This window comes from Manis javanica, chromosome 8, assembly GCF_040802235.1.
Source record: "Manis javanica isolate MJ-LG chromosome 8, MJ_LKY, whole genome shotgun sequence".
Classification (NCBI taxonomy): domain Eukaryota; kingdom Metazoa; phylum Chordata; class Mammalia; order Pholidota; family Manidae; genus Manis; species Manis javanica.
The window spans coordinates 90,845,113-90,872,186 of record NC_133163.1 but is presented as its reverse complement, the minus strand read 5'-3'; the positions used below and the strand labels follow the sequence as shown (position 1 = coordinate 90,872,186).

Below are 27,074 nucleotides of genomic sequence, written 5' to 3'. Positions count from 1 at the left end.
AGAGATTACCAGTAAGATCTGAGAATTTGTGTGCATTTAAAAAAATGTTTGATCAAAGCCAGTCATATTCTGTTTAAATACCCCAGTGTTAAATAAAACAAAGACATTTCACAGGAGTAAAAATGTTGTTTTCTTTAGCTCATTTAAAATAAGTTAATATTCATTAAAGTTAATATTCACATAAAGTTAATATAAATTAAAGATACCAATCCACTACAGATCTCTAAGGCTCTAACCTTGTTTTAAGGAAAAGGTCTGTATGTTTTAAAAAATCTGAAAGCTACTAATCTGAGTATTTCCTTTTAGTATAAAAATATATATAATTGTAGGAATTGAGAAAACACTAAAATAAATATAAAAATGGAAATAATTGCCCATATTAATACTACCTACTCTTAATATTTTGGGCTATATCTTTTCAGTTTCATATGTATATGTATATGCATGTATATGTGTAGTATACAAACATAATTATATATATTTATAACATTGAGATTCTAATGTATATAGCTTAGGAGCCTGCTGTTTTCATGTGAAATACTGTTAGCATTCCGTATCTAGAAATTATCTTTTACAACAGGATACTTCATGCCTGCATAGTGTTTCGCTATCTGCATGGCCATGTTATTTTCCTTTTAATGAACATTATATCTTTTACACATCTGTGACATTTTTCTTATGCTGTACTTCCTTGAAGTAGAATTATTAGATCAAAGAGTAGCATTAGAATTTCATGCTTTGGATGAAATTTTTACCTTTTACTCTTTTGGAGTTTAGATGATCATGGCTGTGATTTACCACTAGTAATCTATCCCCTGAAAAATAAACTATTTTATTAGCAGAGAGCTACCAGTGTGACTTAGTATGCTGATGCAACAGTAGTAAATAATGTAACAACAGGAACTTTTTCAAAGCAATTTCAGTACAGTGTAGCAGAATTAAATGGTATGCTGGTGGCCTCAAGGGACAGCTTAATTATTGATGGACCCTAAATAAATAAGTGAGAATAGTTCAAGCTAACTTTACTAGCTGGTTCTCTTGAGTTCTCTTAACCCTATAGGTAGTTCATTTTCTAAAAATAAAACCAAACTATCATTTCCACAATGATGTGATTTTCTGAAATATTTTAGAAAGTATTTTAAATGTGTATATAAATTGCTTATCAGTACGGCAGGCACATAGTAAGTGCTTAATAAATAGCAGTTGATGCTTGTCCTATTGTATTTATTATTGCCTTTATTGCTTAGTGACAATAAGACATGTGTGATGGATCTGGCTATAAATGTAGTTACTCGATGAGAGTATTCAGCATGAGCTCAGAAACTTTAATAAAGACTTTCAAAGGGGGGAAAAAAAAAGGAATGAAGTACTGATATATACCTTAACTTGAATGAACCTTGAAACATTATCCTAAATGAAAGAAAGCAGTCATAGATTACATATTATAAGCTTCCATTTATATGAAATGTCCAGAAAAGGCAAATATATAATGATTAAAAATAGATTTCTAGTTGCTTTAGGGGTGGGGTGTTTGGGGGTGATGTAAACATAGGGGCAACACCTAAAGACTATGATTTTTATTATTTTTTTGTTTTGCATGCACAGAACCCAGCATTTATTACATTTTGCAGAGAGGGGCTCACTCATTCGGTGTTGGCCCAGGGCTGGGGCCTGCAGATATTGTGCAACTGGAAGAACATTGCCTTCCTGTGGCCTCACTTTTGGCAAGGTCGTGCTCGGTTTTTGAGAACATGGAGCCCTGGAATATGTTAGCAATGATCTGGGTTAGTTCGTCCACTTCATGCATGATTTTGTTGACATATTTCCAGCTGTTGTCAGCTTCCTGCTGGCAACCACAATCTTGCAGGCATAGCATAGAATGTGGCTCTCCTTGTCCTCTGGGGTAAAGCATGTTATATTTGTGGCAGAATCGAATACCCACAAAGCCAGGCTGGTGGGTCCCATCTGGTTCCACAGCGATGCCTATGGATCGTGTAAAAAGAAACATAAAAAATTTGACAACTATTTTTAAGTGTACAGTTCAGTAGTGTCAAGTGCATCTACATTGCTGTACAGTCTCCAGAACTTTTTCATTCTACGAAATTGAAACTCTATATCCATTAAACAACTCATTCCTCTTTCCTCTCTACTTTTGTCTCTATAAACTTGACTACTTTAAGTAATTCATGTAAGTAGAATCATAAGTATCTTTGTGACTGGCTTATTTCATTTTGCATAATATCTTCAAGTTTTATCTATATTGTAGCATGTGTCAGAATTTCTTTCCTTCTTAAGGCTGAGTAATATTCTATTGTAAGAATATGCCACATTTCATTTATCCATTCATCCGCTGATTGATACTGGGATTGCTTGCACCTTTTGACTATTTGAGTATAGCTATGAACATGGGTGCATGAATAACTGTTAGTCTGCACTTTCACTTCTTTTGGGTACATATACAGAAGTGGACTTGATAGATCATGTAATAATTCTATTTTTAATTTTTTGGGGGACTGCCATGCTGCTTTCCATAGCTGCACTATGTTATATTCCCAGCAATGGTGCACAAGGGTTCCAGTTTCTCTACATCCTTGCCAGCACTTGTTCTTTTCCATCTTTTTGGTTCTGTCATTGTAGTGGGTATAAGTAGTATCTCATTTTGGTTTTGCTTTGCATTACCCTAGTACAAATTTTGAGTATCTTTTCATGCGCTTGTTGGCCATTTGTATATCTTCTTTGGAGAAATGTTTATTCAAGTCTTTTGACGATTTTTTAATTAGGTGGTGTTTTTCTTTTGTTGAACTGGAAGAGTTCTTTGTGTATTCTGTATATTAAACCTTTATTAGATACATGATTTGTAAATATTTTCTCCCATTCTGTACAATGCCTTTGTATTCTGATTATGTCCTCTGACACACAAAAGTTTTAAATTTTGATATAGTCCACTTTACTTTTACTTCAGTTCCCTGTGTTTGATGTCATATCTAAGAATTCATCGCCAAATCTAATTCATGAAGTTTCCTCTAAGTTTTATTCTAAGAGTTTTATAGTTGAAGCTTACATTTAGGTCTGTTTTTGTGTAAGATAAGGGTCCAAATTCATTCTTTTGTATGTGGATTTTCCCAGTACTATGTGTTGAAAAGTGAGTTTTTCTTTTTGAGGTGATGAAAAAGTTCTAAAATTGATTGTGGTGATGGTCGCACGTATCTGTGAATATACTAAAAGCCATTCAGTTGTGCATTTTAAAAGGTGGATATGACATGTGAATTATACTTCAATAAAGTTGTTTATAAGAAAAGCCAAAAAAACCCACAACATAACAGATAGCTGGTCTTCACTCCTAGTGTTTCCAATTCAGCAGGACTGGGGTGAAGTTGCTGCTAGTCTAGGGATATACTTTGAGAACCACTGTTAGCTCATGGAAATGATAGCACCTGAGGAAGTTCAAATAGTTTTCTTTTATTGTCCTTCAGAGACATAGAGATTGCTATGGTTTGTACCTGATTTTTACTCTTGGGTCCTGCCATATTTTAATCTTATCCCAGTTTTCATGTAAGTGGATGTTCCTAAAGGGAGCTTTCTTTGGTATTTCTTCAAAGGTCTATTGGTAAAACACTTCAAAAAGAGACACTGCTTAAAAAAGATTCCATATAATAAACTTGTTTTAATAGTTCAAAAAAATCTATTTCAAATCAGTGAAGGAAAACCTTCCAAACATTTCTAAAAATAGCCAATACTTTGGACAAATAAAAATGCAAATAATTAGGTAAATATTACAATTTATGTACTATAACCCCCGGAAAGCAGAGACCATTGTTACAAGCCACATCATTCTTGGACCTGGTCAATTTGTGGTCACTATAATGCATAAACAAAACTACATTTTAGGCTTACAGAAAACAAAACAACTCCAGTAAGAAACTAATTTAAGTTGTAAGGAAAACAGACTATATGGGTGATTTTTAAAGTTTTTTTAAGGAGTTCATGGCAATAGGGAACATCTACGTCTTGATTTTTATGGCAAATGAGTTTTGGTGTTGACTTTTGAAGCTTATAAGACCATGTGATCTCTTGACTAATAGCTCAGAAATAAAAGCCAATTAAGAAGGATAACAACATTCATGGGACCTATAGAACTTTAACCTGATCCTAAAGTATAAACCAAAGTTTTAAGATTAATTAGTTAAAAATGTGAATACATTTTAGTTTGGAGTTAAATATAAAAGAAACAAAAATTATCATGATTAGGATTTGACTAAAGAGTGGGTAAAAGTTTTTTCACATTTGTCTATCTCACAGATAACACTGATTATTCAATATCAATGGATACTTTGTGTACAAGAAGGGTGTGGCTTCAGAAACCAATATTCACATTAAGTTCATTAGTGATGCCAGAACTTGGCAAAAATGGTGTTTTGGATGTGATATTGTTTGAAGTATAATTATTTAATAAAAGGAGGCTGAGAATCTTGCTGTAAGGCATTCTCAGAAAGATATAAACGGCATAGGCAGAAGGGTAACTTGTTACACATCTCTGTATTTCTATATCTATCTTCTTATTACATCACAAACACAAAAGCAATATTAATACATATTATTTGCATACATGTATTGGGACAAAATGAATTAACCTTCCCTAAAAAATTATACTTATTAAGAAAACACTAGTAAATACCAGATAATAAAAGAAGGCAAGGCCTTCAAGAAAAGATGGCAATCATTCTAATAGCTGAGTGCTACTGCTTTCTATTAATAACATTTCTGGAATGGAAAAAAAGGATGGTGAGTACTTTGTAGACAGAAGTGTCTCTACTTCAGAAATATGGCCTAGACAGAAGCCAGGCAACCTAAAAAGCTCATATAAATGGGGAAATGGCTAATGTTTTTCTAAATAGTGACATCTCCTCTTATACTTAAAAGTTACTCCTTAGGGCTTATACTAAGGCAGAGAGAGAGAGTACTACTTTAGTTAGAAGAAATTCTCCTTAAGTGGTCTACTGCTTAAACCTTTGGTAGAAAGACGAGCAAGTTAATAGTATGCTATATGAGGCCTTTCATCATTCCCAACTGCAGAGATTTAAAAACTAACCATACAAATTAATTATAATTTCATCAGAAGGAATTTTACTAGGCTTCTTTCTATGACCTAAAGATAAAGATTAAATAACAATGGAGACTGATGTAATATCATTATTAGGTACACTGTGTTTAGTTGTTACAGCTGCAGTCCATGGATCTAGCGGTAGAAATGGAGAGTCCTGCAGCAGATCTTGGTAAATTTGCTTGACTACATTCTTTAGGTAGTTGTCCTCCAGTGGTATTTTAGAAACAATAGCAGTGATTTCATTTTGGCTGAAAAGAACAAAAGATTAATTAATTTTTCTGAAACTTATACTTCTATTTCAGTAGAATTCATGTTTTGAGGATACTCTGAGTCCCCTAGAAAGCACAAATAAGCATTTCTAGAAATAATTAGATTGTCAAGTTTGAATTGAGATTCCAAAAAGCAAGGTCTAAGAGCTAATTCTGTCTGCAATTGTGAGGTACCCTGACTCATTTGCTGCTTTCTCTGGCTACAAAAAGCTAAACTATTGTCTGTTGATGGATTTGAAAAGGGTGTATGCTCACTGTTATCTTGCAATCTGTTGGCAGTGTGTCTAAAAAAATCACAAATATATAGTAGGAATGAAATACTTTTAAGTTTGTTTCCACAGACTAATTGAGAAAAGTATTACAACTGCATAGTTTTTTAAGTGATTATTCCATTTTTAAGACCATTAAAGCTGTTCATATATATCTGGGCTAAGCTTTTTCTTCTGGAGTTCTTGTTTTAGGTAGTATTCAAAAAGTGGAGCAAGTATAAAAGGATAGACCAATGGTCTCCAGCATCCACCACTGGAGACAGCAATGAAGGTCAACAACTAAAAACAAATTTTTAAAAATGAAGTTAGAGAGAAGCAACATTTAGCTCTCATTATGGCCTATGTATTTCCTGACCACTTTGAAATACCTTTCAAATGGTAACAAAGGTAAAAAGTTGTTGGGAGCTCGATCATTCTGGCTCTTTACTTACCCAATGTTTCCAAGGTGATTTTGAATGAAAAAAGGTAATGGGACAGAAGGATAATAGGCTGAGAGAGACAAAGTTATCTCAAACTTTGCAAAAGCTGCAGAACTGGAGAATAAAAGCCTCAATCTGTAAAAGACAGGATCCCGAGTTAAAGTTCAAACAAAAAGAGAATGAAGCACAAATACATTTCCCTTTTATACTAGGATGTGAAACATAAGTTTACATTATTTCTTACCCTTATCAAATGGACAGAGGGTAATACATCAGGAACAAAGTATTATTATGGTTCTTTTTGCATTGTTAATCAGGAAATTCATTAATAACATTAGTTATTTTAATAAATGTTTGGCTAATAACTTACTTATAGGTTGAACTGTGTTCCTGTCCTCAAATTCATATGTTGTAGTCCTAACCCCTAGTAACTCAGAATGTAACCTTGTTTGGAAATAGGGTCACTGCAAATTTATTTAGTTAAGATGAGGTCCTGCTGGAGCAGGGTGGACTTCTAATCCAAAATGACTACTAACTTTATAAAAAGGACATATTTGGATGTATGTGTGTATGAACACAGGCACACCGGAAGAACATCATGTGAAGATGGAAGCAGATATTGGGGTTATATATTTAAAAGGCAAAGAATGCCAAAGACTGCAGCAAATCACCAGAAGTTAGGAGAGAGTCATGGAACAGATTCTCTTTCACAGCCCTCAGACAGAACCAACCCTGCTGACACTAGATCTCAGACTTCTAGTCTCCAGAACTATGAGACTATGAGACAATAAATTTCTGTTGTTTAAGCAACCCAGTTTATGGCAGCTCTAAAGGAACCAATATACTTACTCAGTATTATTCACATCTATGCTCATTAGGTTGTAATTTGGTCCCCATCTCTTTAAAAATTCAATCTCTTCTCCAAGGAGTCTACAGTGGCTTACTACCAGTGAGACTTCTTGAAGTATCTGGGAAAAACAGGAGAAAAAAAAAAAAGATGAAATCATAAAAACATTTCAATGCTTAGTGACTCTTTCACAAAGAACTCCCAAAAGCTAAACAATTTAATATATCTATCATTTCATGACATTATTATATATATAAAATTTCAGTTCTGCTTTTTGGGATAGATAACATATTTTCCTTTAAATACTTCAATCAGAATTTACCTTGTGGACTTCATGCTGTGTTGTACATTTCTTCTTCCAGGATTCTCTTTCCTCAATGTACTGGAAAATAAGCTTATGAACTAAGAGAGAGGAAGGAGGAGCTTTATCCTCTGAGGAAGGAAAATAAAAATCAAAAGCAGGATATTACTTATTATTCATATATTTTATATATGTAAGTAAAAATATTATATAAATTAGAAATAACTTTTCAATTACTAGGTATCTAAGTATCCTCTATACTTTATTTTCTAACAATAAAACAACATATATAGTAAACATAAAAACTCAACCCTCTATCACATACAGAATAAAACTTGGGTAAAAGCATGGGCCTAAATGTAACATAAACCTGAGTCTAAATCCTGGCTTGCCTTACTACCTGGGTGATCCTAAATACAACACTTACTTCTTTTGAGTTGTAGTTCCCTAATTTGTGAAATGGGGAATAATGTTACCTCACAGTGTTAATGTTAAGTAATACACATGACTGATACAAAATAGGTACTCATAATGATAATTTAAAAATTATTAATTTATTAATCTTTGCTTAAGATCTAGTAATAATCTAAAAAAATTTTCTTTTAAAACCCACCCAATATTACCCAAGCATTATGTCTAATACACTTTTCTAAGGACAAATTATTATTATTATTATTGTTGTTGTTATTTATATTCAACTTAGTATGTGAAAGAGTTCTTAAGGAGCCATTTACACTTGTTAGTTTCCAATAAACTTTTAGTGGATTACAAGTCTTGAACTTACCATCTAACAGAGATTGAAAATTCAGGTTAACAATCTTCCTGCAAGCCTTGTCCAGGAAAGGGAGACCAACTAGGAAGAACCAGAATAAGGATAGTATTTCTTTTTATTATCTGATTTTAAGCCACATACTTAAAGACAGAATCCTACTCTTCTTAGGTAACAGAGTTTTTCATAGGAAGTTGAAGGTTTATCCTTGAATCATACTATTCTTTGTATATGAGAAAGGGCTCCCCTGACACTGTTGAATACATTGATTGGCAGGCTTTTTAGGGCAATTTCAGGTGTAGTACATTTATAATAAATTTGTCAAGATCTTTTCCCTTGACCCATAGCTTCTATGCAAAGAAAGTATTATTTTCAGAACCATTTAAGGAAAATGGCTAAGACCTCCCCAATACCTACTATCTTTGTGTAAATACAGTAAAATGATTTATGCTTGCAGCATTACAGTAATAAGTTTTAGGTAGCCAGGAAAGCTGCTTGCTCCTCCAGACTCTAGAATTATTTCCTGTCTCTCAAATTCTGCTTCTTTGCACTTTGGTGAATGTTTTCTATGTGTTAGGCACTGTGGATACAATAATGAGACAACCAGACGGGATCAATCTATGCTCTTAAGAAGCTTACAGCTCAGAGGGACACACGGATAAGTACACTAATAAACACAGTAACACCTATAAACTGTGAAAAGCACTATTAAGGAAAATTGCTGAAAGCAAGAGGACATTTAACAGGAAGGCAAGTAGCAGAGAGGGTAGGTAAAAGGAGTCAGGAAAACATTCCTGAGAAAGTGATGATTGAACTTTCCTAAGGATTATTAGAATTTTATTTAGAGAAGAGTGAGTTCTATGGTGTACATGTTTGTGCACAGCTGCTGTTGCTCCCAACCCTCCCTTGCCAATTCATATGTAGAAATCTTAATGTCAAATGATATTAGGAGGTGGGACCTTTGTGAAGTGCTTAGGTAATGAAGGTGGAGCTTTTGGGAATAAGATTAACGCTCTATAAAAGAGATCCTGGATGGACAGGAGTCAAGAGGGCAGCGTGAGTAGTTCAGCAGAAATCTCCTCCCAAAAACATATATATTTTTGAAAATACGACAAATACAACTATTCCTAAAAGAGACACCAGTAGATATAGTACAACAGCCAGGCTACATCTACTCTATATCTGCAAGAACTCAGCATCACACGAAGGGGGTAAGATATAAGCCATGGCCCAGCAGGATCCAAAGGCCCTCCTACCCCAGACCCTGGCAGGAAGAATGGAGTCAGAGCGGGGAGGGAGTGAAAACCCAGGACTGCTAAACAACCAGCTCTAGAAATCCACACCAGGAGTGCAGACACACAGTGCATGGGATGCTGGATACTGGAGAAACAGAAAAGCAAACCCTGCGAGCAGGTCCCCACAACTGCTGCCCCTGAGACAAAAGAAAAGGAAGTGCATTTTCCAAGTCTTAAAGGGACAGGGACCTCAAAGCTGGACAAAGTTATCCCGACACACGCACCCCAGCACCTGGGGATCTGGGAAACTCTAGGCGACCTGACCCCCTGAGCAGCCGTGCAGCTCTGAAGCCCATTATGGCGATAAGCAGCCTGCCAGTCATTCCCGCAACTGGCTCAGACCCTGACACACCGGCCCAGTAGTGGGAAAGTGGCAGCACGCACCAGGGGAGGCAGTGCCAGAGGGGCCCGGGAGCAGCCTGCGTGAGCCTGTGGTGGAGCAGCCCGGGGCCAGCCCATGTGGGCCAGTGACGGGGGTGGTGACAGAGTGGCCCGTGCGAGCCTGCTTGAGTGGCCCAGGACGGGCCCACATGGGCTGGCAGTGGCGGCAAGAGTGGACCGCACGAACCTGCGGTGGTGGCGTGAGAGGGGGCGGGGAGCAGGCTGTGCAAGTCTGCAGTGGCAGCACCAAAAGGGACCAGGAGTGGCCCACATGAGCCTGGGGCAGCGGCGACCGAGTGGCCTGGGGGTGGCCCACGTGTGCCAGCAGCAGCAGCATTGTAGGGGTCTGGGAGAGGCCCACGCGAGCTCGTGGCAGTGCCAGGGGGCCCGGGAGTGGCCTGCATAAGGCGGCAGCAGTGGCGGAGGAGCAGCCCAGGAGAAGCAGTGCCCCCAGCAGTAGCTCAGCCCGGCGCACAGCTGCCTGGGCCAGACCCAAAAGCCGCTGTCGGCACACAACTGCCCAGCAGGGGTGCCGCTTTTATGGAAGAGCGCACCTGGCGCGCCTGCCACTCCCCGCAGGGCTCTGTGCTACTCTGACGGAGACCCCGCCCACAGCAGCTTAGGGGATTAACCCGGAGGCTGCTCCAGGAGTGCGGTAACCGACACAGGCAGTGGAGAAGGGCAAGGCGACCAGCAAGCACGAAAGGACTTTGTTCTCCCAGCTGACACAGGCACTACTGGCCTACAGCTACCTCTATCACCATGAAAAGGCAGAAGAATTTAGTCCAGTCCAAAATAGTCCAGACAACCCCTGAGAGAGGGCTGGGTGAGATAGACCTAACCAATCTCCCCAAAAAAGAGTTCAAAATAAAGGTCATAACCATGCTGACAGAGCTGCAGAGAAATATGCAAGAGCTAATGGATTAAATCTGGAGGGAGATTACAGAAATGAAACAATCTCTGGAAGGACTTAAGAGCAGACTGGATGAGGTGCAAGAGGCTGTTAATGGAATAGAAATCAGAGAACAGGAACGCAGAGAAGCTGACACAGAGAGACATAAAAGGATCTCCATGAATGAAACAATATTAAGAGAACTGTGTGACCAATCCAAATGGAACAATATTCGCATTATAGGGGTACCAGAAGAAGAGAGAGAAAAAGGGATAGAAAGTGTCTTTGAAGAAATAATTCCTGAAAACTTTCCCAAACTGGGGGAGGAAATAGTTGCTCAGATCACAACACAGAACTCCCAACAGAAGGGACCCAAAGAGGACAACACCAAGACACATAATAATTAAAATGGCAAAGATCAAGGACAAGGACAGAGTATTAAAGGCAGCCAGAGAGAGAAAAAAGGTCACCTACAAAGGAAAACCCATCAGGCTATCATCAGACTTCTCAACAGAAACCTTACAGGCCAGAAGAGAATGGCATAATATATTTAATGCAATGAAACAGAAGGGCCTTGAACAAAGAATACTGTATCCAGCACGATTATCATTTAAATATGAAGGAGGGATTAAACAATTCCCAGACAAGCAAACGTTGAGGGAATTTGCATCCCACAAACCACCTCTAAAGGGTATTCAGAGGGACTGCTCTAGATGGGAGCACAGAACAAAACACCCAACATGTGAAGAATGGAGGAGGAGGAATAAGAAGGGAGAGAAATAAAGAATCACCAGACAGTGTTTATAATAGCTCAATAAGCAAGAAAAGTTAGATAGTAAGATACTAAAGAAGCTAACCTTGAACCTTTGGTAACCATGAACCTAAAACCTGCAATGGCAATAAGTACATATATTTCAATAATTACCCTAAATGTAAATGGACTGAATGCACCAATCAAAAGACACAGAGTAATAGAATGGATAAAAAAATCTATATGCTCCTTACAAGAGACTTACCTCAAACCCAAAGACATGCACAGACTAAAAGTCAAGGGATAGAAAAAGATATCTCATGCAACAGGGAGAAAAAAGCAGGTGTTGCAGTACTAGTAACAGACAAAATAGACTTCAAAACAAAGAAAGTAACAAGAGATAAAGAAGGATATTACATAATCATAAAGGGATCAGTCCAACAAGAGAATATAGCCATTATAAATATATGTGCACCCAATACGGGAGCTCCAGCATATGTGAAATAAATACTAACAGAATTAAAGGACGAAACAGAATGTAATGCATTCATTTAGGGAGACTTCAACACACCACTCACTCCAGAGGACAGATCCACAAAACACAAAATAAGTAAGGACACAGAGGCACTGAACAACACAGTAGAACAGATGGACCTAACAGACATCTATAGAACTCTACATCCAAAGGAAAAGGATACACATTCTTCTCAAGTGCACATGGAACATTTTACAGAATAGACCACATACTAGGCCACAAAAAGAGCCTCAGTAAATTCCAAAAGATTGAAATCCTACCAACCAACTTTTCAGACCACAAAGGTATAAAATTAGAAATAAATTGTACAAAGAAAGCAAAAAGGCTCACAAACACGTGGAGGCTTAACAACATGCTCCTAAATAATTAATGGATCAATGACCAAATTAAAATAGAGATCAAGCAATATATGGAAACAAATGAGAACAACAACACAAAGCCCCAACTTCTGTGAAATGCAGCAAACGCAGTCTTAAGAGGAAAGTATATAGGAATCCAGGCATAATTAAAGAAGGAAGAACAATCTCAAATGAATATTCTAACATCACAATTATCGAAACTGGAAAAAGAAGAACAAATGAGGCCTAAAGTCAGCAGGAGAGACATAATAAAGATCAGAGAAGAAATAAAATTGAGAAGAATAATAGAAAAAAATCCATAAAACCAAGAGCTGGTTCTTTGAGAAAATAAACAAAATAGATAAGCCTCTAGCCAGACTTATTAAGAGAAAAAGAGAATCAACACATCAACAGAATCAGAAACGAGAAAGGAAAAATCATGACGGACCCCGCACAGAAATACAAAGAATTATTAGAGAATACTATGAAAACCTATACGCTAACAAGCTGGAAAACCAAGAAGAAATGGACAACTTCCTAGAAATATACAACCTTCCAAGACTGACCAAGGAAGAAATAGAAAATCTAAACAAACCAATTACCAGAAACGAAATTGAAGCGGTAATAAAAAAACTACCCAAGAACAAAACCCCCAGGCCAGATGGATTTACCTCAGCATTTTATCAGACATACAGAAAAGACATAATACCCATTCTCCTTAAAGTTTTACAAAAAACAGAAGAGGAGGGAATACTCCCAAACTCATTCTATGAGGCCAACATCACCCTAATACCAAAACTAGGCAAAGACTCCACCAAAAAAGAAAACTACAGACCAATATCCCTGATGAATGTAGATGTAAAAATACTCAACAAAATATTAGCAAGCCAAATATAAAAATACATCAAAAGGATCAGAACACCATGATCAAGTGGGATTCATCCCAGGGATGCAAGGATGGCACAATATTTGAAAATCCATCAACATCATGCACCATATAAACAAAAAGAAGGACAAAAACCACATGAACATCTCCAAAGATGCTGAAAAAGCATTCGACAAAATTCAACATCCATTCATGAGAAAAACTCTCAACACAATGGGTATAGAGGGCAAGTACCTCAAGATAATAAAGGCCATATATGATAAACCCACAGCCAACATTATACTGAACAGCGAGAAGCTGAAAGCTTCTCCTGAGATTGGGAACAAGCAAGGGATGCCCACTCTCCCCACTGTTATTCAACATAGTACTGGAGGTCCTAGCCATGGCAATTAGACAAAAGAAAGAAATAGAAGGAATCCAGATTGGTAAAGAAGAAGTCAAACTGTCACTATTTGCAGATGACATGATATTGTACATAAAAAACCCTAAAGACTCCACTCCAAAACCACTAGAACTAATATTGGAATTCAGCAAAGTTGCAGGATACAAAATTAACACACAAAAATCTATGGCTTTCCTATACACTAACAATGAACTAACGGAAAGAGAAATCAGGAAAACAATTCCATTCAGAATAGCATCAAAAAGAATAAAATACCTAGGAATAAACCTAACCAAGGAAGTGAAAGACCTATACCCTTAAAACTATAAGACACTTTTAAGAGAAATTAAAGAGGACACTAACAAATGGAAACTCATCCCATGCTCTTGGCTAGGAAGAATTAATATCATCAAAATGGCCATTCTGCCCAAAGCAATATACAGATTCGATGCAATCCCTATCAAATTACCAACAGCATTCTTCAATGAACTGGAACACATAGTTCTAAAATTCATATGGAACCATCAAAGACCCCAAATAGCCAAAGTAATCCTGAGAAGGAAGAATAAAGTGGGGGGGATCTCACTCCCCAACTTGAAGCTCTACTACAAAGCCACAGTAATCAAGACAGTTTGGTACTGACACAAGAACAGAGCAACAGACCAATTGAACAGAATAGAGACTCCAAACATATACGGTCAACTAATATTCGATAAAGGGGCCATGGACATATAATGGGGAGATGACAGTCTGTTCAACAGATGGTGCTGGCAAAACTGGACAGCTACATGTAAGAGAATGAAACTGGATCACTGTCTAACCCCATACACAAAAGTAAATTTGAAATGGATCAAAGACTTGAATGTAAGTCATGAAACCATAAAACTCTTAGGAAAAAATATAGGCAAAAATCTTTTAGACATAAACATGAGTGACTTCTTCATGAACATATCTCCCCAGGCAAAGGAAACAAAAGCAAAAATGAGCAAGTGGGACTATATCAAGATGAAAAAATTCTGTACAGGAAGGGACATCATCAATAGAACAAAAAGGTATCCTACAGTATGGGAGAATATATTCATAAATGACAGATCTGATAAATGGCTGACATCTCAAATATATAAAGAGCTCACACACCTCAACAAACAAAAAGCAAATAATCCAATTAAAAAATGGGCTGAGGAGATGAATACACAGTTCTCTAAAGAAGAAATTCACATGGCCAACAGGCACATGAAAAGATGCTCCACATTGCTAATCATCAGAAATGCATATTAAAACCACAATGAGATATCACCTCACACCAGTAAGGATCGCCACCATCCAAAAGACAAACAACAACAAATGTTGGCGAGGTTATGGAGAAAAGGGAACCCTCCTACACTGCTGGTGGGAATGTAAATTAGTTCAACCATTGTGGAAAGCAATATGGAGATTCCTCAAAATGCTCAAAATAGACTTACCATTTGACCCAGGAATTCCACTTCTAGGAATTTACCCTAAGAATGAAGCAGCCCAGTTTGAAAAAGACAGATGCACCCCTATGTTTATCGCTGCACTATTTACAATAGCCAAGAAATGGAAGCAACCTAAGTGTCCATCAGTAGATGAATGGATAAAGAAGATGTGGTACATATACACAATGGAATATTATTCAGCCATAAGAAGAAGACAAATCCTACCATTTGCAACAACATGGATTGAACTAGAGGGTATTATGCTCAGTGAAATAAGCTAGGCAGAGAAAGACAAGTACCAAATGATTTTACTCATATGTGGAGTATAAGAACAAAAACTGAAGGAACAAAATAGCAGCAGAATCACAGAACCCAAGAATGGACTAACAGTTACCAAAGGGAAAGGGACTAAGGAGGATGGGTGGGAAGGGAGGGATAAGGGCAGGGAAAAAGGGGGCATTACAATTAGCATGTGTAGTATTGGAGGGGCATGGGGAGGGCTGTACAACACAGAGAAGACTAGTAGGGATTCTGTAGCATCTTACTATGCTGATGGACAGTGACTGTAATGGGGTTTGTGGGGTGGACTTGGTGAAGGGGGGAGCCTAGTAAACATAATGTTCTTCATGTAATTGTAGATTAATGATACCCAAAAAGAAAAAAAAAAGAGATCCTGGAGAGCTAGCTTGGCTTTCTGCCATTTAAGGATACAAAGAGAAGTGTGGAACCTAGAAGAGGGCCCTCACCTGATCACACTATGCTGGCACCCTGATTTTGGGCTACCAACTTCTAGAACTATGAGAAATAAATGTCTACTATTTATAACCTACCCATTTATGGTATTTTTCTATAGCACCCTGAAAAGACCAAGATGTGCGGTAGAGCTTCCAGGCATAAGAAACATCAGTATGTATCAACTATAATTGAACACTAAAAAAAAAGAAAGAAACATCAATATGAAAGTCCTGAGGTAGGATGGAATATGACTGAGTGTGAAAAACCATGATCTTTTAAGGAAATGACAGAAATCAGTTATAGCTGATCTGCAGAGAATAGTATAAGCTGAGGCAGGAAAGGGAGGAAAAATTCAATTCATGCAGAAATTTACCAGCTATACTATTTTGATCTTTAGCCTAAAAGTAGTAGGTGCATGTTAAGACTTCCAATAATTACTATAGCTATAGTAATTACTGGAGAGGAATGGAGATGATTTGAGATGAACTGGAGAGGAAATGGAAATGACTCAGAAAGACCAGTGGAATGTTAGTGTAGTCATCTAGGTTAGAGATGACTACTGATAGAAGATGAAGAAATGTAGATTAATATTAAGAAAAAAAAACAGTAAGTCTTACTGATGATTTAGACATGTTTGGTGAGGGAGAAAGATTTACACTGATTCCTAAGTTTTAATGTTGGACCTGGGTAGAAGTTGATGGTATTCTTTGAGAAAGGGAACTTTTAACATTATTGCCTCTTCCAAGATTTTCAGTAGTGCTTTCATTATGCCAACAGTTGTTATTGTATTAAAATAAAGATTTGAATCTGTCAGTTTAGCCATACATTTTTCTGCAGAGGAACTGTCTTACTTTTACTACTCACCCACTGGCTCTCCAAAGATGATGGTGAGTTCTATTGTGTCATAAAGAAAGGTGAATATAGCTTGATCATCACTCCACTCAATGACATCCCACTCAGACAAGCTGGAGAGAAGTAAACAAGACAAAAAACATATTTTTTTGAGATAAAGAAAGAGAGGTAAGTTCTGATAACACCCAAAAAGTTTTTGGCAGCTGCTGGGGTTTTTCTAATGGCTTGGGAGACAATATTTTAATGTACAAACTTACACTTTTGAAAGAAAAAAGTATTAACTCAATCTTGAGTTGTATATCAGAGAAAAACCAAGTCCAGGCAATATAAAATGTTAAATATATTAAATTATAATTCCATAGCAATTCCACCTTGTGTACTTTCAGCTTAGTGTTGAGTACACTGACTTTTTTTTGGCTGCACTGTAGTTAAAAAGAGTGATACAGATTTCAAATACATGGCAAATGCTCTGGAAGGTTTAGACAACTACAAAGGCACAAGATAAAACACAAACTAATGACACCTGCCTTTCCTTACCTCAGCTGATCCAGCAGCTCTTCAGTTCTACTTGTTTGTTTTTGTGCAAAGTCTATTTGAGCAAGGGTCTGCTCTTTCTGTACCTCCAGTTCTAAGAGATTTCTGCAAATCACAGCAGAAAGGTAAGGCTGTTATTAGAGAATTCAGACACTATTAAAATTAAAGATTCATGACAAGAAGTCACATGCTAGATGGCTCTCCAATGAGGTGAACAGTGTCCATTTTAGCATTTTTGGTTGTTTTATTTTTTTCTTAAGCATTCATTAAGCTAGTAGTTTGGGTCTATTTTAGGGCAGACCTAATTCAGTGGTTCTCAAATTATGATCCATGAAAATATCCTCAGGGTTCACATGCTCACTAAGATTATTATTAATACTTACATTTTCAATTTGATAATAAAAATAAAGCATAATGAAATAGTTGAAGGGGGTAAATAGGTACAAATTTCCAATTATAAAATAAATAAGGCGAGGAATCAAGATGGTGGCGTGAGAGGTGAGACAGAGAATTCCTCCAAAACCACATATAGTGTGAAAATATAGTTAATACAACTAGCCCTAAAACAGCAACAGGAAAGAAGGCTGCACCAGGCTGCATAGGAACCTCACGAACAGAGCAGAACTCACAAAACAGCATAACATACAAAAGCCTTGACCTGGTGGGACCCAAGCCCTTCCCCCACCTCAGATCATGACCGGAGGAAGAGAAATGGAGTAGGGAAGGCATGGAAGCCTAAGACTGCTGAACACCCAGGCCTGGAGGTCTGCTTTGGAGCACAAACCTACATTGTGTGCTACTCTGGAGGTTGGTGGGGTTGGGGAGCTGAGACAGGTGGAGTGCTTGAGAGACTGAGATTCTGGCCGTTTGTGGAGGACGGGGATCCACATCCGGCTGCTCTGGGACAAAGGAAAGGCAGGCGGTCTGAGAGGCTTCCTAGCAGCGAGAGGGCTGCTGAAGGGGTGGGGTCTGCATGGAGCTTGCTAAGGGGGAGAATGGATAGGTGGTCAAGGTTGTCTGGGTGCACTCTGCCCAGTAGGTTGGGAAGTTTGAGGACCTTCAGGCGCTCCATCCCCCTGGCTGCCTACTCAGCTCCAAGGCCCCCTCCACTGTGAAACACAGCCTGCAGTACCTTCCTCCTGGCCTGCTAGCAAGTGCTTGCACTGAGCTGGTGTCAGGCCAGCCAGAGGGAGGCCTGCCTACAACAGCTACAGAAGCAAAGCACAAAGGCTTACACCTGTGTGCTTAGCCCATTGGCTCTGGCACTGGAGACAGGCACTGCAGCTGGGAATCAGGAAATATCTTTCCTCCCCCCAGGCACCAGCGCTGCTCCCCAGTGACCCCCAACCCCACTCTAGGAGCTGAGCAGCTCCAGAGACTAGAGCTTCTCAGCACCAGAGGGCATCACATAGAATTATGAAATGTCAGAGGAACCTGGTTCAGACCACAATCTCACAAACCCCAGAAAAAGGGCCAAATGAAACTGAACTCACCAATCTTCCTGAAAGAGAGTTCAAAATAAAAATCATAAACATGCTCATGGAGGTACAGAAAAATATTCAAGAACTCAGGGACAAATTTAAGATGGAGATTCAATCATTAAGAAATTTCATATCTGAAATGAAACATACAGTGGAAGGATTTAAAAGCAGATAAGATGTAGTAGAAGAGATGGTAAATGGAATAGAAATTAGAGAAGAGGAATACAAAGAAGCTGAGGCCCAGAGAGAAAAAAGGATCTCTAAAAATGAAAGACTATTGAGAGAACTGTGTGACCAATCCAAAAGGAATAATATCTGCATTATAGGGGTACCAGAAGAAGAAGAAGAAGAGAGAGAAAAAGGGATAGAAATGTCATTGAGGAGGTAATTGCTGAAAACTTCCCCCATCTGAGGAAGGATATAGTTTCTCAAGCCATGGAGGTGCACAGATCTCTTAATACAAGGGACCCAAGGAATAAAACATCAAGATATATAATTAAAATGGCAAAGATCAAGGATAAAGACAGACTTTTAAAAAGCAGCTAGGGAGAGAAAAAAAGATCACATACAAAGGAAAACCCATCAAGCTATCATCAGATTCTTCAACAGAAACCTTACAGGTCAGAAGGGAGTGGCATGATATATCTAATGCAATGAAGCAGAAGGGCCTCAATCCAAGAATACGGTACCTGGCAAGGTTATCATTTAAATCTGAAGGAGGGCTTAAACAATTAACAGATAAGCAAAAGCTGAGAGAATTTACCTCCCACAAACCACCTCTACAGTGCATTTTGTGCATTTTGGAGGGACTCCTACAGATGGAAGTATTCCTAAGGTTAAATAGATGTCACCAGGGGAAATAAAACCACAGCAAAGTAGAACAATTAATTACTAAGCAGATGCAAAATCAAATCAAATACCCCCAAAGTCAATCAAAGGGTAGATAAAGAGTACAGAATATGACACATACCATATAAAGAATCGAGGAGGAAGAAAAAGGAGAAAAAAAAGAACCTTTAGGTTGTGTTTGTAATAGCATATGAAGTGAGTTAAATTAGACTGTTAGATAGTAAGGGAATTATCCTTGAACCTTTGGTAATCACGAATCTAAAGCCTGCAATGGCAATAAGTACATACCTATCGATAATCACTGTAAATGTAAATGGTATGAATGCACCAATCAAAAGACATAGAGTAACTGAATGGATAAAAGAACAAGACCCATCTATATGCGGCCTACAAGAGACTCACTTCAAACCCAAATACATACACTGACTGAAAGTAAAGGGATGGAAAAAGATTTCATGCAACTAATAGGGAGAAAAAAGCAGAAGTTGCAGTACTTGTACCAGAGAAATTAGACTTCAAAACAAAGAAAGTAATAAGAGACAAAGAAGAACATTACATAATGATAAAGGGGTCAGTCCATCAAGAGGATATAACTATTATAAATATATATGCACCCAATACAGAATCACCTACATATGTGAAACAAATACTAACAGAATTAAAGCGGGAAATAGAATGCAGTGCCTTCATTTTTGGAGACTTCAACACACTACTCAGTCCAAAGGACAGATCAGCCAGACAGAAAATAAGTAAAGAGACAGAGGCACTGAACAACGTATTAGAACAGACCGACCTAACGTACATCTACAGAACACTTCATCCAAAAGCAACAGGATACACATTCTTCTAAAGTGGACATGGAACATTTTCAAGAATAGGTCATACACTAGGCCACAAAAAGAGCCTTAGTAAATTCAAAAAGATTGAAATTTACCAACCAGGTTCTCAGATCATAAAGGTATGAAACTAGAAATAAATTACACAAAGAAAATGAAAAAGCCCACAAACACACAGAGGCTTGATAACATGCTCCTAAATAATTAATGGCTGAATGACCAAATAAAAAGAGAGATCAAGCAATGTATGGAGACAAATGACAACAATAATTCAACAACACAGAATCTGTGGGACACAACGAAGGCCTTGCTAAAAGAGGTATATATTGCAATACAGGCCTACCTCAGGAAAGAAGAACAATCCCAAATAAACAGTCTAAATTCACAACTAATGAAGTGAGAAAGGGAAGAACAAATGGGGCCCAGCCAGTAGAAGGAGGGACATAATAAAAATTAAAGAAAAATTGAGAAGAATAAAACAATAGGAAAAAAATCAATGAAAGCAGGAGCTGGTTGTTTGAGAAAATAAACAAAATAGATAACCCCCTAGCCAGACTTACCTAGAAAAAAAGAGAGCCTACACACACATAAACAGTATCAGAAATGAGAAAGGAAAAATCACTATGGACACCACAGAAAGACAAAGAATTATGAGAGAATACTATGAAAAAGTATATGGTAACAAACTAGATAACCTAGAAGAAATGGAACAACTTTCTAGAAAAATACAACTTTCTGAGGCTGACCAAGGAAGAAACAGAAAATCTGAAAAGACCAATTACCAGCAAAGAAATTGAATTGGTAAACAAAAAACTACCTAAGAACAAAATTCCTGAACTAGATGGTTTCACCGCTGAATTTTATCAAACATTTAGTGAAGACCTAATACCCATCCTCCTAAAAGTTTTCCAAAAAGTAGAACAGGAGGGAATACTTCCAAACTCATTCTATGAGGCCAAAATCACTCTAATACCTAAACCAGGCAATAATACCACAGAAATAAGAAAATTACAGACCAATATCCCTGATGAAAATAGATGCAAAAATACTCTACAAAATATTAGCAAACCTAATTTGGCTACCCAGAAAACGAATTAAGATACGGTATGAAGAAGAACTTCCAACATCAACATCCTCTGGAAGAGTCATTCCAGAAGATGATCATCAAAAAACTTCAACAAAGATCCTGGTGCTGTTGCAGTTGTAGCTGCATTCACCCCGCAGGTTCCTGGACTTGCTGTTGGAATGCAGAAGGAGATATCTAAGCTGGCCTGTGCATGCAGTAAAACAACAAATTTGACTGGTTCTATATTGTCAGAACTCAACCAAGAATTAGAAGTGCGAGTTGTAGTGCTTCAAAATCGTGCGACTATAGACTATCTACTGTTAAAAGAACATATGGGAGGTGAACAGTTCCCAGGAATGTGTTCTTTTAATTTTTCTCAAATTATTCAAATTCAGTTAGACAATATCCATTATATTATTGATAAGTTTTCATAAATGCCTAGGGTACCTAACTGGTTTTCTTGGTTTCACTGGATATGACTGGTAATTGTAGGTCTGCTTTTGTTATGCATCTGTACTCCTATTCTGTTAATGTGTGTGCGCAATTTAATTAGTAGTTTGTTAAAACCTATACATGCTTATGTTACTCTACAAGAAGTTATGTCAAAGAAATAATCAATCTTCCCATGTTTTTTTGTCTGCTACTTCTATAGCTTTTCTTCTTCCTCCCTAATTACAGCCCTTTAGTAGAATTTGTGCCTCATATTGAAAATTCCCGAGCATCATAATTCTTCCAAGTGGTAAAGATACCTCAGAACAAAAGCTGGGCATAGAAGCCACAGGGCATAAATCTGCAAAGAAGTAAAAAGCTAATATTTTAAAAAAATATTGCTTCTCTCTCACTTACCAACTTTACATTTCCCTGTATGGCCCCAGAAGATGACTGGTTAGCCAGAGACAGGTATGATTCCTCAAGGGAGGAACAACCTAAAACAGGCATAGTTGCAGGGGGGCCATCAGGTGAGAAATTGGGGATCAACAGAGGTGAGGCTTAGAACCTCACCCCCCTTGTTTTGAGAGAAATCTTCTGCATCCATGGATATTTTGTTGCCTTGTCTAGCTTGAACTAATAGTCTATAGGCACTGACCTGATCATCTACACTTGCCCTCATACAGCACTAAATTATGCTTTCTATCTTTATCTTGCATCATCTACCACTTCAGCATTTTATTTAAAAAAATAAATAAATAAGGGAGAAATGTGGGATTCATATATAAATCAGGTATAAAAATTAAAAAAAATATTAGCAAACTGAATTTAAAAATACATCAAATAGATCATCCATCATGATCAAGTGGGATTCATCCGAGGGATGCAAGGATGGTCCAACATTCAAAAATCCATCAACATCATCCACCACATGAATAAAAAGAAGGACAAAAACCACATGATTATCTCCATAGATGCGGAAAAATCATTGGACAAAATTCAACATCCATTCATGATAAAAACTCTCAACAAAATGGGCATAGAGGGCAAGTACCTCAACATAATAACGACCATACATGATAAACCCACAGCCAACATCATACTGAACAGTGAGAAGCTGAAAGCTTTTCCTCTGAGATTGGGAACAAGACAGGGATGCCCACTCTCCCCACTTTTATTCAACGTAATTCTGGAGGTGTTAACCACAGCAATCAGACAATACAAAGAAATAAAAGGCATCCAGCTTGGCAAGGAAGAAGTCAAACTGTCCCTGTTTGCAGATGACATGATATTGTATATAAAAAACCCTAAAGAATTCACTCCAAAACGAGGAGATCTAATATCTGAATTCAGCAAAGTTGCAGGATACAAAATTAATACACAGAAATCTGTTGCATTCCTATACACTAACAGTGAACTAGCATAAAGAGAAATCTGGAAAATAATTCCATTGAGAATTGCATCAAATAGAATAAAATACCTAGGAACAAACCTAACCAAGGAAGTGAAAGACCTATGCCCTGAAAACTACAAGACATGCATTAGAGAAATTAAAGAAGATACCAATAAGTGGAAACACATCCCGTGCTCATGGATAGGAAGAATTAATATTGTCAAAATGGCCATCCTGCCTAAAGCAATCTACAGATTCAATGCAATCCCTATGAAATTACCTACAGCATTCTTCAATGAACTAGAGAAAATAGTTCTAAAATTCATATGGAATGACAAAAGACCCCGAATAGCCAAAGCAATCCTGAGAAGGAAGAATAAAGCTAGGGGATTATGTTTCCTGACTTTAAGCTCTACTACAAAGCCACAGTAATCAGGACAATTTGGTACTGGCACAAGAACAGACCCATAGACCAATGGAACAGACTAGAGAGCCCAGATATAAACCCAAGCATATATGGTCAATTAATATATGATAAAGGAGCCATGGATATACAGCGGGGAACTGACTGCCTCTTCAACAACTGGTGTTGGCAAAACTGGACAGCTGCCTGAAAGAGAATGAAACTGGATTATTTCCTAACCCCATACACAAAAGCAAACTCAAAATGGATCAAAGACCTGAATGTAAGCCATGAAATCATAAAACTCTTAGAAAAAAACAGGCAAAAACCCCTTGGACTTAAATATGAGCAACTTCTTCATGAACATATCTCCATGGGCAAGGGATACAAAAGCAAAAATGAACAAGTGGGACTATATCAAACTAAAAAGCTTCTGTACAGCAAAGGACACCATCAGTAGAACAAAAAGACATCCTACAGTATGGAAGAACATATTCATAAATGACATATCCGATGGGGGTTGATATCCAAATTATATAAAGAGCTCATGCACCTCAACAAACAAAAAGCAAATAAGCCAATTAAAAAATGGGCAGAGGATCTGAATAGACAGTTCTCCAGAGAAGAAATTCAGATGGCCAACAGGGCCATGAAAAGATGCTCCACATCCCTAATCATCAGAGAAATGCAAATAAAAACCACTATGAGATATCACCTCACACCAGTTAGGTGTGACATCCAGAAGACAAACACAACAAATGTTGGCGAGGATGTGGAGTAAGGGGAACCCTCGTACACTGCTGGTGGGAATGTGAACTAGTTCAACCATTGTGGAAAGCAGTATGGAAGTTCCTCAAAAAACTAAAAATAGAAACACCATTTGACCCAGGAATTCCACTCCTAGGAATTGACCCCAAGAATGCAGGACCCCAGTTTGAAAAAAGACATATGCACCCCTATGTTATCACAGCACTATTTACAATAGCCAAGAAATGCAAGCAACCTAAGTGTCCATCAGTAGATGAATAGATAAAGAAGATGTGGAACATATACACAATGGAATATTATTCAGCCATAAGAAGAAAACAAATCCTACCATTTGCAACAACATGGATGGAGCTAGAGGGTATTATGCTCAATGAAATAAGCCAGGTGGAGAAAGAGAAGTATCAAATGATTTCACTCATCTGTGGAGTATAAGAACAAAGCAAAAACTGAAGGAACAAAACAGCAGCAGACTCACAGAACCCAAGAATGGACTAACAGTTACCAAAGGGAAAGGGATTGGGGAGGATGGGTTGGAAGGAAGAGATAAAGGGGAAAAGGGACATTATGATTAGTACATATAATGTAGAGGGGTGACATGGGAAGGCAGTACAACACAGAGAAAACAAGTAGTGATTCTATAGCATCTTACTACGCTGATGGACAGTGTAATGGTGTATGTGGTGGGGACTTGATAATAGGGGGAGTCTAGTAACCATAATGTTGTTCATGTAACTGTACATTAATGATAGCAAAAAAAAAAAGAATAAATAAATAAGTCATGGGGATCAAAAGTACAGCACAGGGAATATAATCAGTAATACAATAATATTTTAATAACTTTGTAAGTGACAAATAGTGACTATACTTATCATGGTGTTTTGTAATGTATATAAAAAAATATCAGCATAATATAGATCATAAGAATGCCCACCTTAAAACTGAGGCAAGTCATAATTTTGGTGCCTCCATTTGGTTTTGTTTAGTTTATTAGATAGAGCTAAATAGAATTTATGCTTTTGTTAGCAATTTTGCGAACATCAATTTAATTCTAACCAAACATTATCATCTATCAAATTAATGTTGTCAAGAAATTTTATTGGTTTTGTCATTACTTGTATTTGATTTCTTATAGTTAGAAAAGATCCAAAATATAAATCTCACTTTATATTTATTTATTCTTAAGTACAATACAAAAGTACAATACAAAAAGTTTAATGCTAGTTTTATTTTCTTTGAAGGATCCTGGTATTATTCAAGCTTGAGAAATATTGCCTTGGATTAATGTCCTATAAACCGTAAGTACTTTGGAAATATCGTCAACTAAGATGGGTCAGATTCCAAGTGGAGCACAGGCCCTGAGTGAGCCTTAGTTAATACTCATGCCCCCAGTCATATGTGGGAAGTTTCTGAGCCTTGTGAAACCTAGTATATTTTCTAACACTCATACTGAAGGCTGACCTTTGAAGCTCCCCTTCTTCAGTTTTCAGCTGTTCCAAATCTTTGAAGAGAAAAAGAAAAAACAAATCTATCATCATGAACACATTAAAACATTGCTATAGAAATAATCTGTTTTACTGACAATTCTAACTCAATCTCACCTAAATAAACTCAGAACAGAAAGGTTATTTTTTATCATTTATCTTCTTAATTAATTCAGTTACCTTTCTCTGCATCTCTCACTTCAGAATCCCATTCTTCCATAGGATTGTCTTTATCTTCGTCCTCCAAATTCTTAGTTTCTAAGTAAACAATATGCATTAGAATAAGTTAGTCAAAAATAAACAATCAGAGATTAATAGAATAGACCGTTCCAAAATGAAACATTGAGAGTATTTCACAACTACTTCTCTTTCCCCCACCTTTCCTTGCCAATAAAGCACTGAGCTATAATTATAACTTCACACAAATACTTGCTTCTAGTGGCAGATAAGTGAACTCTGAGCCACATGGCAATGATTTCTAATAGCAGCTTCTAAGGGGCCACTTTAAGATGGAAATTGTTTATATATAATTTGCATATATCAAAGTTATTTGTTAGGCAACCCCCCAGACTAAGCAGGAACAGATACACATGTACAAACACCTGTACACATGTTCAAAATTTTTAATTTGTTTTTTAAACACTGGAGCCATCCTTAAAACCCCTCTCCCTCCTCATATTAAAACCAAGTTTAGACTTTTACCTTAAAAACATTTTTTGAAGCTACTTTTTTGATTCACTATCACCAGTTTCCTTAATGTGAGCTGATGTCCTTGCTTAAGCATACCAGTCCAGTAATACTTAACTTCTTACTTTTACTATTGATCTATACAAATCCAATATCTACACTGCAGCCAGTGCTTATCCCCTTTTAAATGATTGCTCACTGTTCTTAGAAAAGGTCAAAATTCCTTAAGAGCTCTCCATGGCCTGGCCTAAAGGAGACATCCTACAGCTTACATCTCTTGACTTTTTCTCAGACCATGTTCCGTTTTGCTTTCTCTCTCTTACAGCCACACTGAATTTCAGACACTTGTACTTTGTATATTCTTTCCTACAGAAGGGCCTCTGCATGAGTTATGCATATTGAATAGTCTGTTCTCCTCTCCTCATTTTAATTCCTACTCATTCTTCAGATCTTAGCTTAAATGTCATCTCCTCAGAAGGAAGCCTCTCCTGACCTGATTAGGTCAAATTTCTGTTTCAGGACCCTATAGCATCATGTGACCTCTCTTCCATGGCACTTACCATAAGGAATCTGCATTTTTTGTTTTGAACCACCATAGTATTCTTAGTGCCCAGCACTGTACATGGTATATAGCAGGCACTCAGTGTATCTGCTCAAGTAATAAT

At 37.4% G+C, this 27,074-nt stretch overlaps 1 protein-coding gene and 1 long non-coding RNA gene across 5 annotated transcripts in view; one reads left to right on the top strand and one right to left on the bottom strand.

The window, feature by feature from the left end:
- Window positions 1–3,644: 3,644 nt before the first annotated feature.
- The window catches only part of KNL1 (kinetochore scaffold 1), a 113,147-nt gene continuing 89,717 nt past the window's right edge, over window positions 3,645–27,074 (bottom strand). For 2 of the 4 annotated variants that reach the window (XM_037018982.2, XM_037018983.2), the window contains exons 18-26: window positions 25,903–25,980; window positions 25,700–25,739; window positions 17,020–17,121; window positions 16,495–16,595; window positions 7,994–8,062; window positions 7,231–7,340; window positions 6,911–7,029; window positions 6,074–6,196; window positions 3,645–5,352 (exon numbers count right to left, since the gene is read on the bottom strand). In XM_037018982.2, the coding sequence (XP_036874877.2) occupies window positions 5,160–5,352; window positions 6,074–6,196; window positions 6,911–7,029; window positions 7,231–7,340; window positions 7,994–8,062; window positions 16,495–16,595; window positions 17,020–17,121; window positions 25,700–25,739; window positions 25,903–25,980 (935 nt within the window). In that variant the 3' untranslated portion in view covers window positions 3,645–5,159. The remainder of the gene's footprint in view (window positions 5,353–6,073; window positions 6,197–6,910; window positions 7,030–7,230; window positions 7,341–7,993; window positions 8,063–16,494; window positions 16,596–17,019; window positions 17,122–25,699; window positions 25,740–25,902; window positions 25,981–27,074) is intronic. The other 2 variants (XM_037018984.2, XM_073211645.1) reach the window with 2 other exon arrangements.
- Window positions 16,575–25,681, top strand: LOC140843130 (uncharacterized). The gene is made up of 3 exons (XR_012120659.1): window positions 16,575–16,650; window positions 17,025–17,141; window positions 25,480–25,681. It is a non-coding gene; the product is annotated as an uncharacterized lncRNA (long non-coding RNA).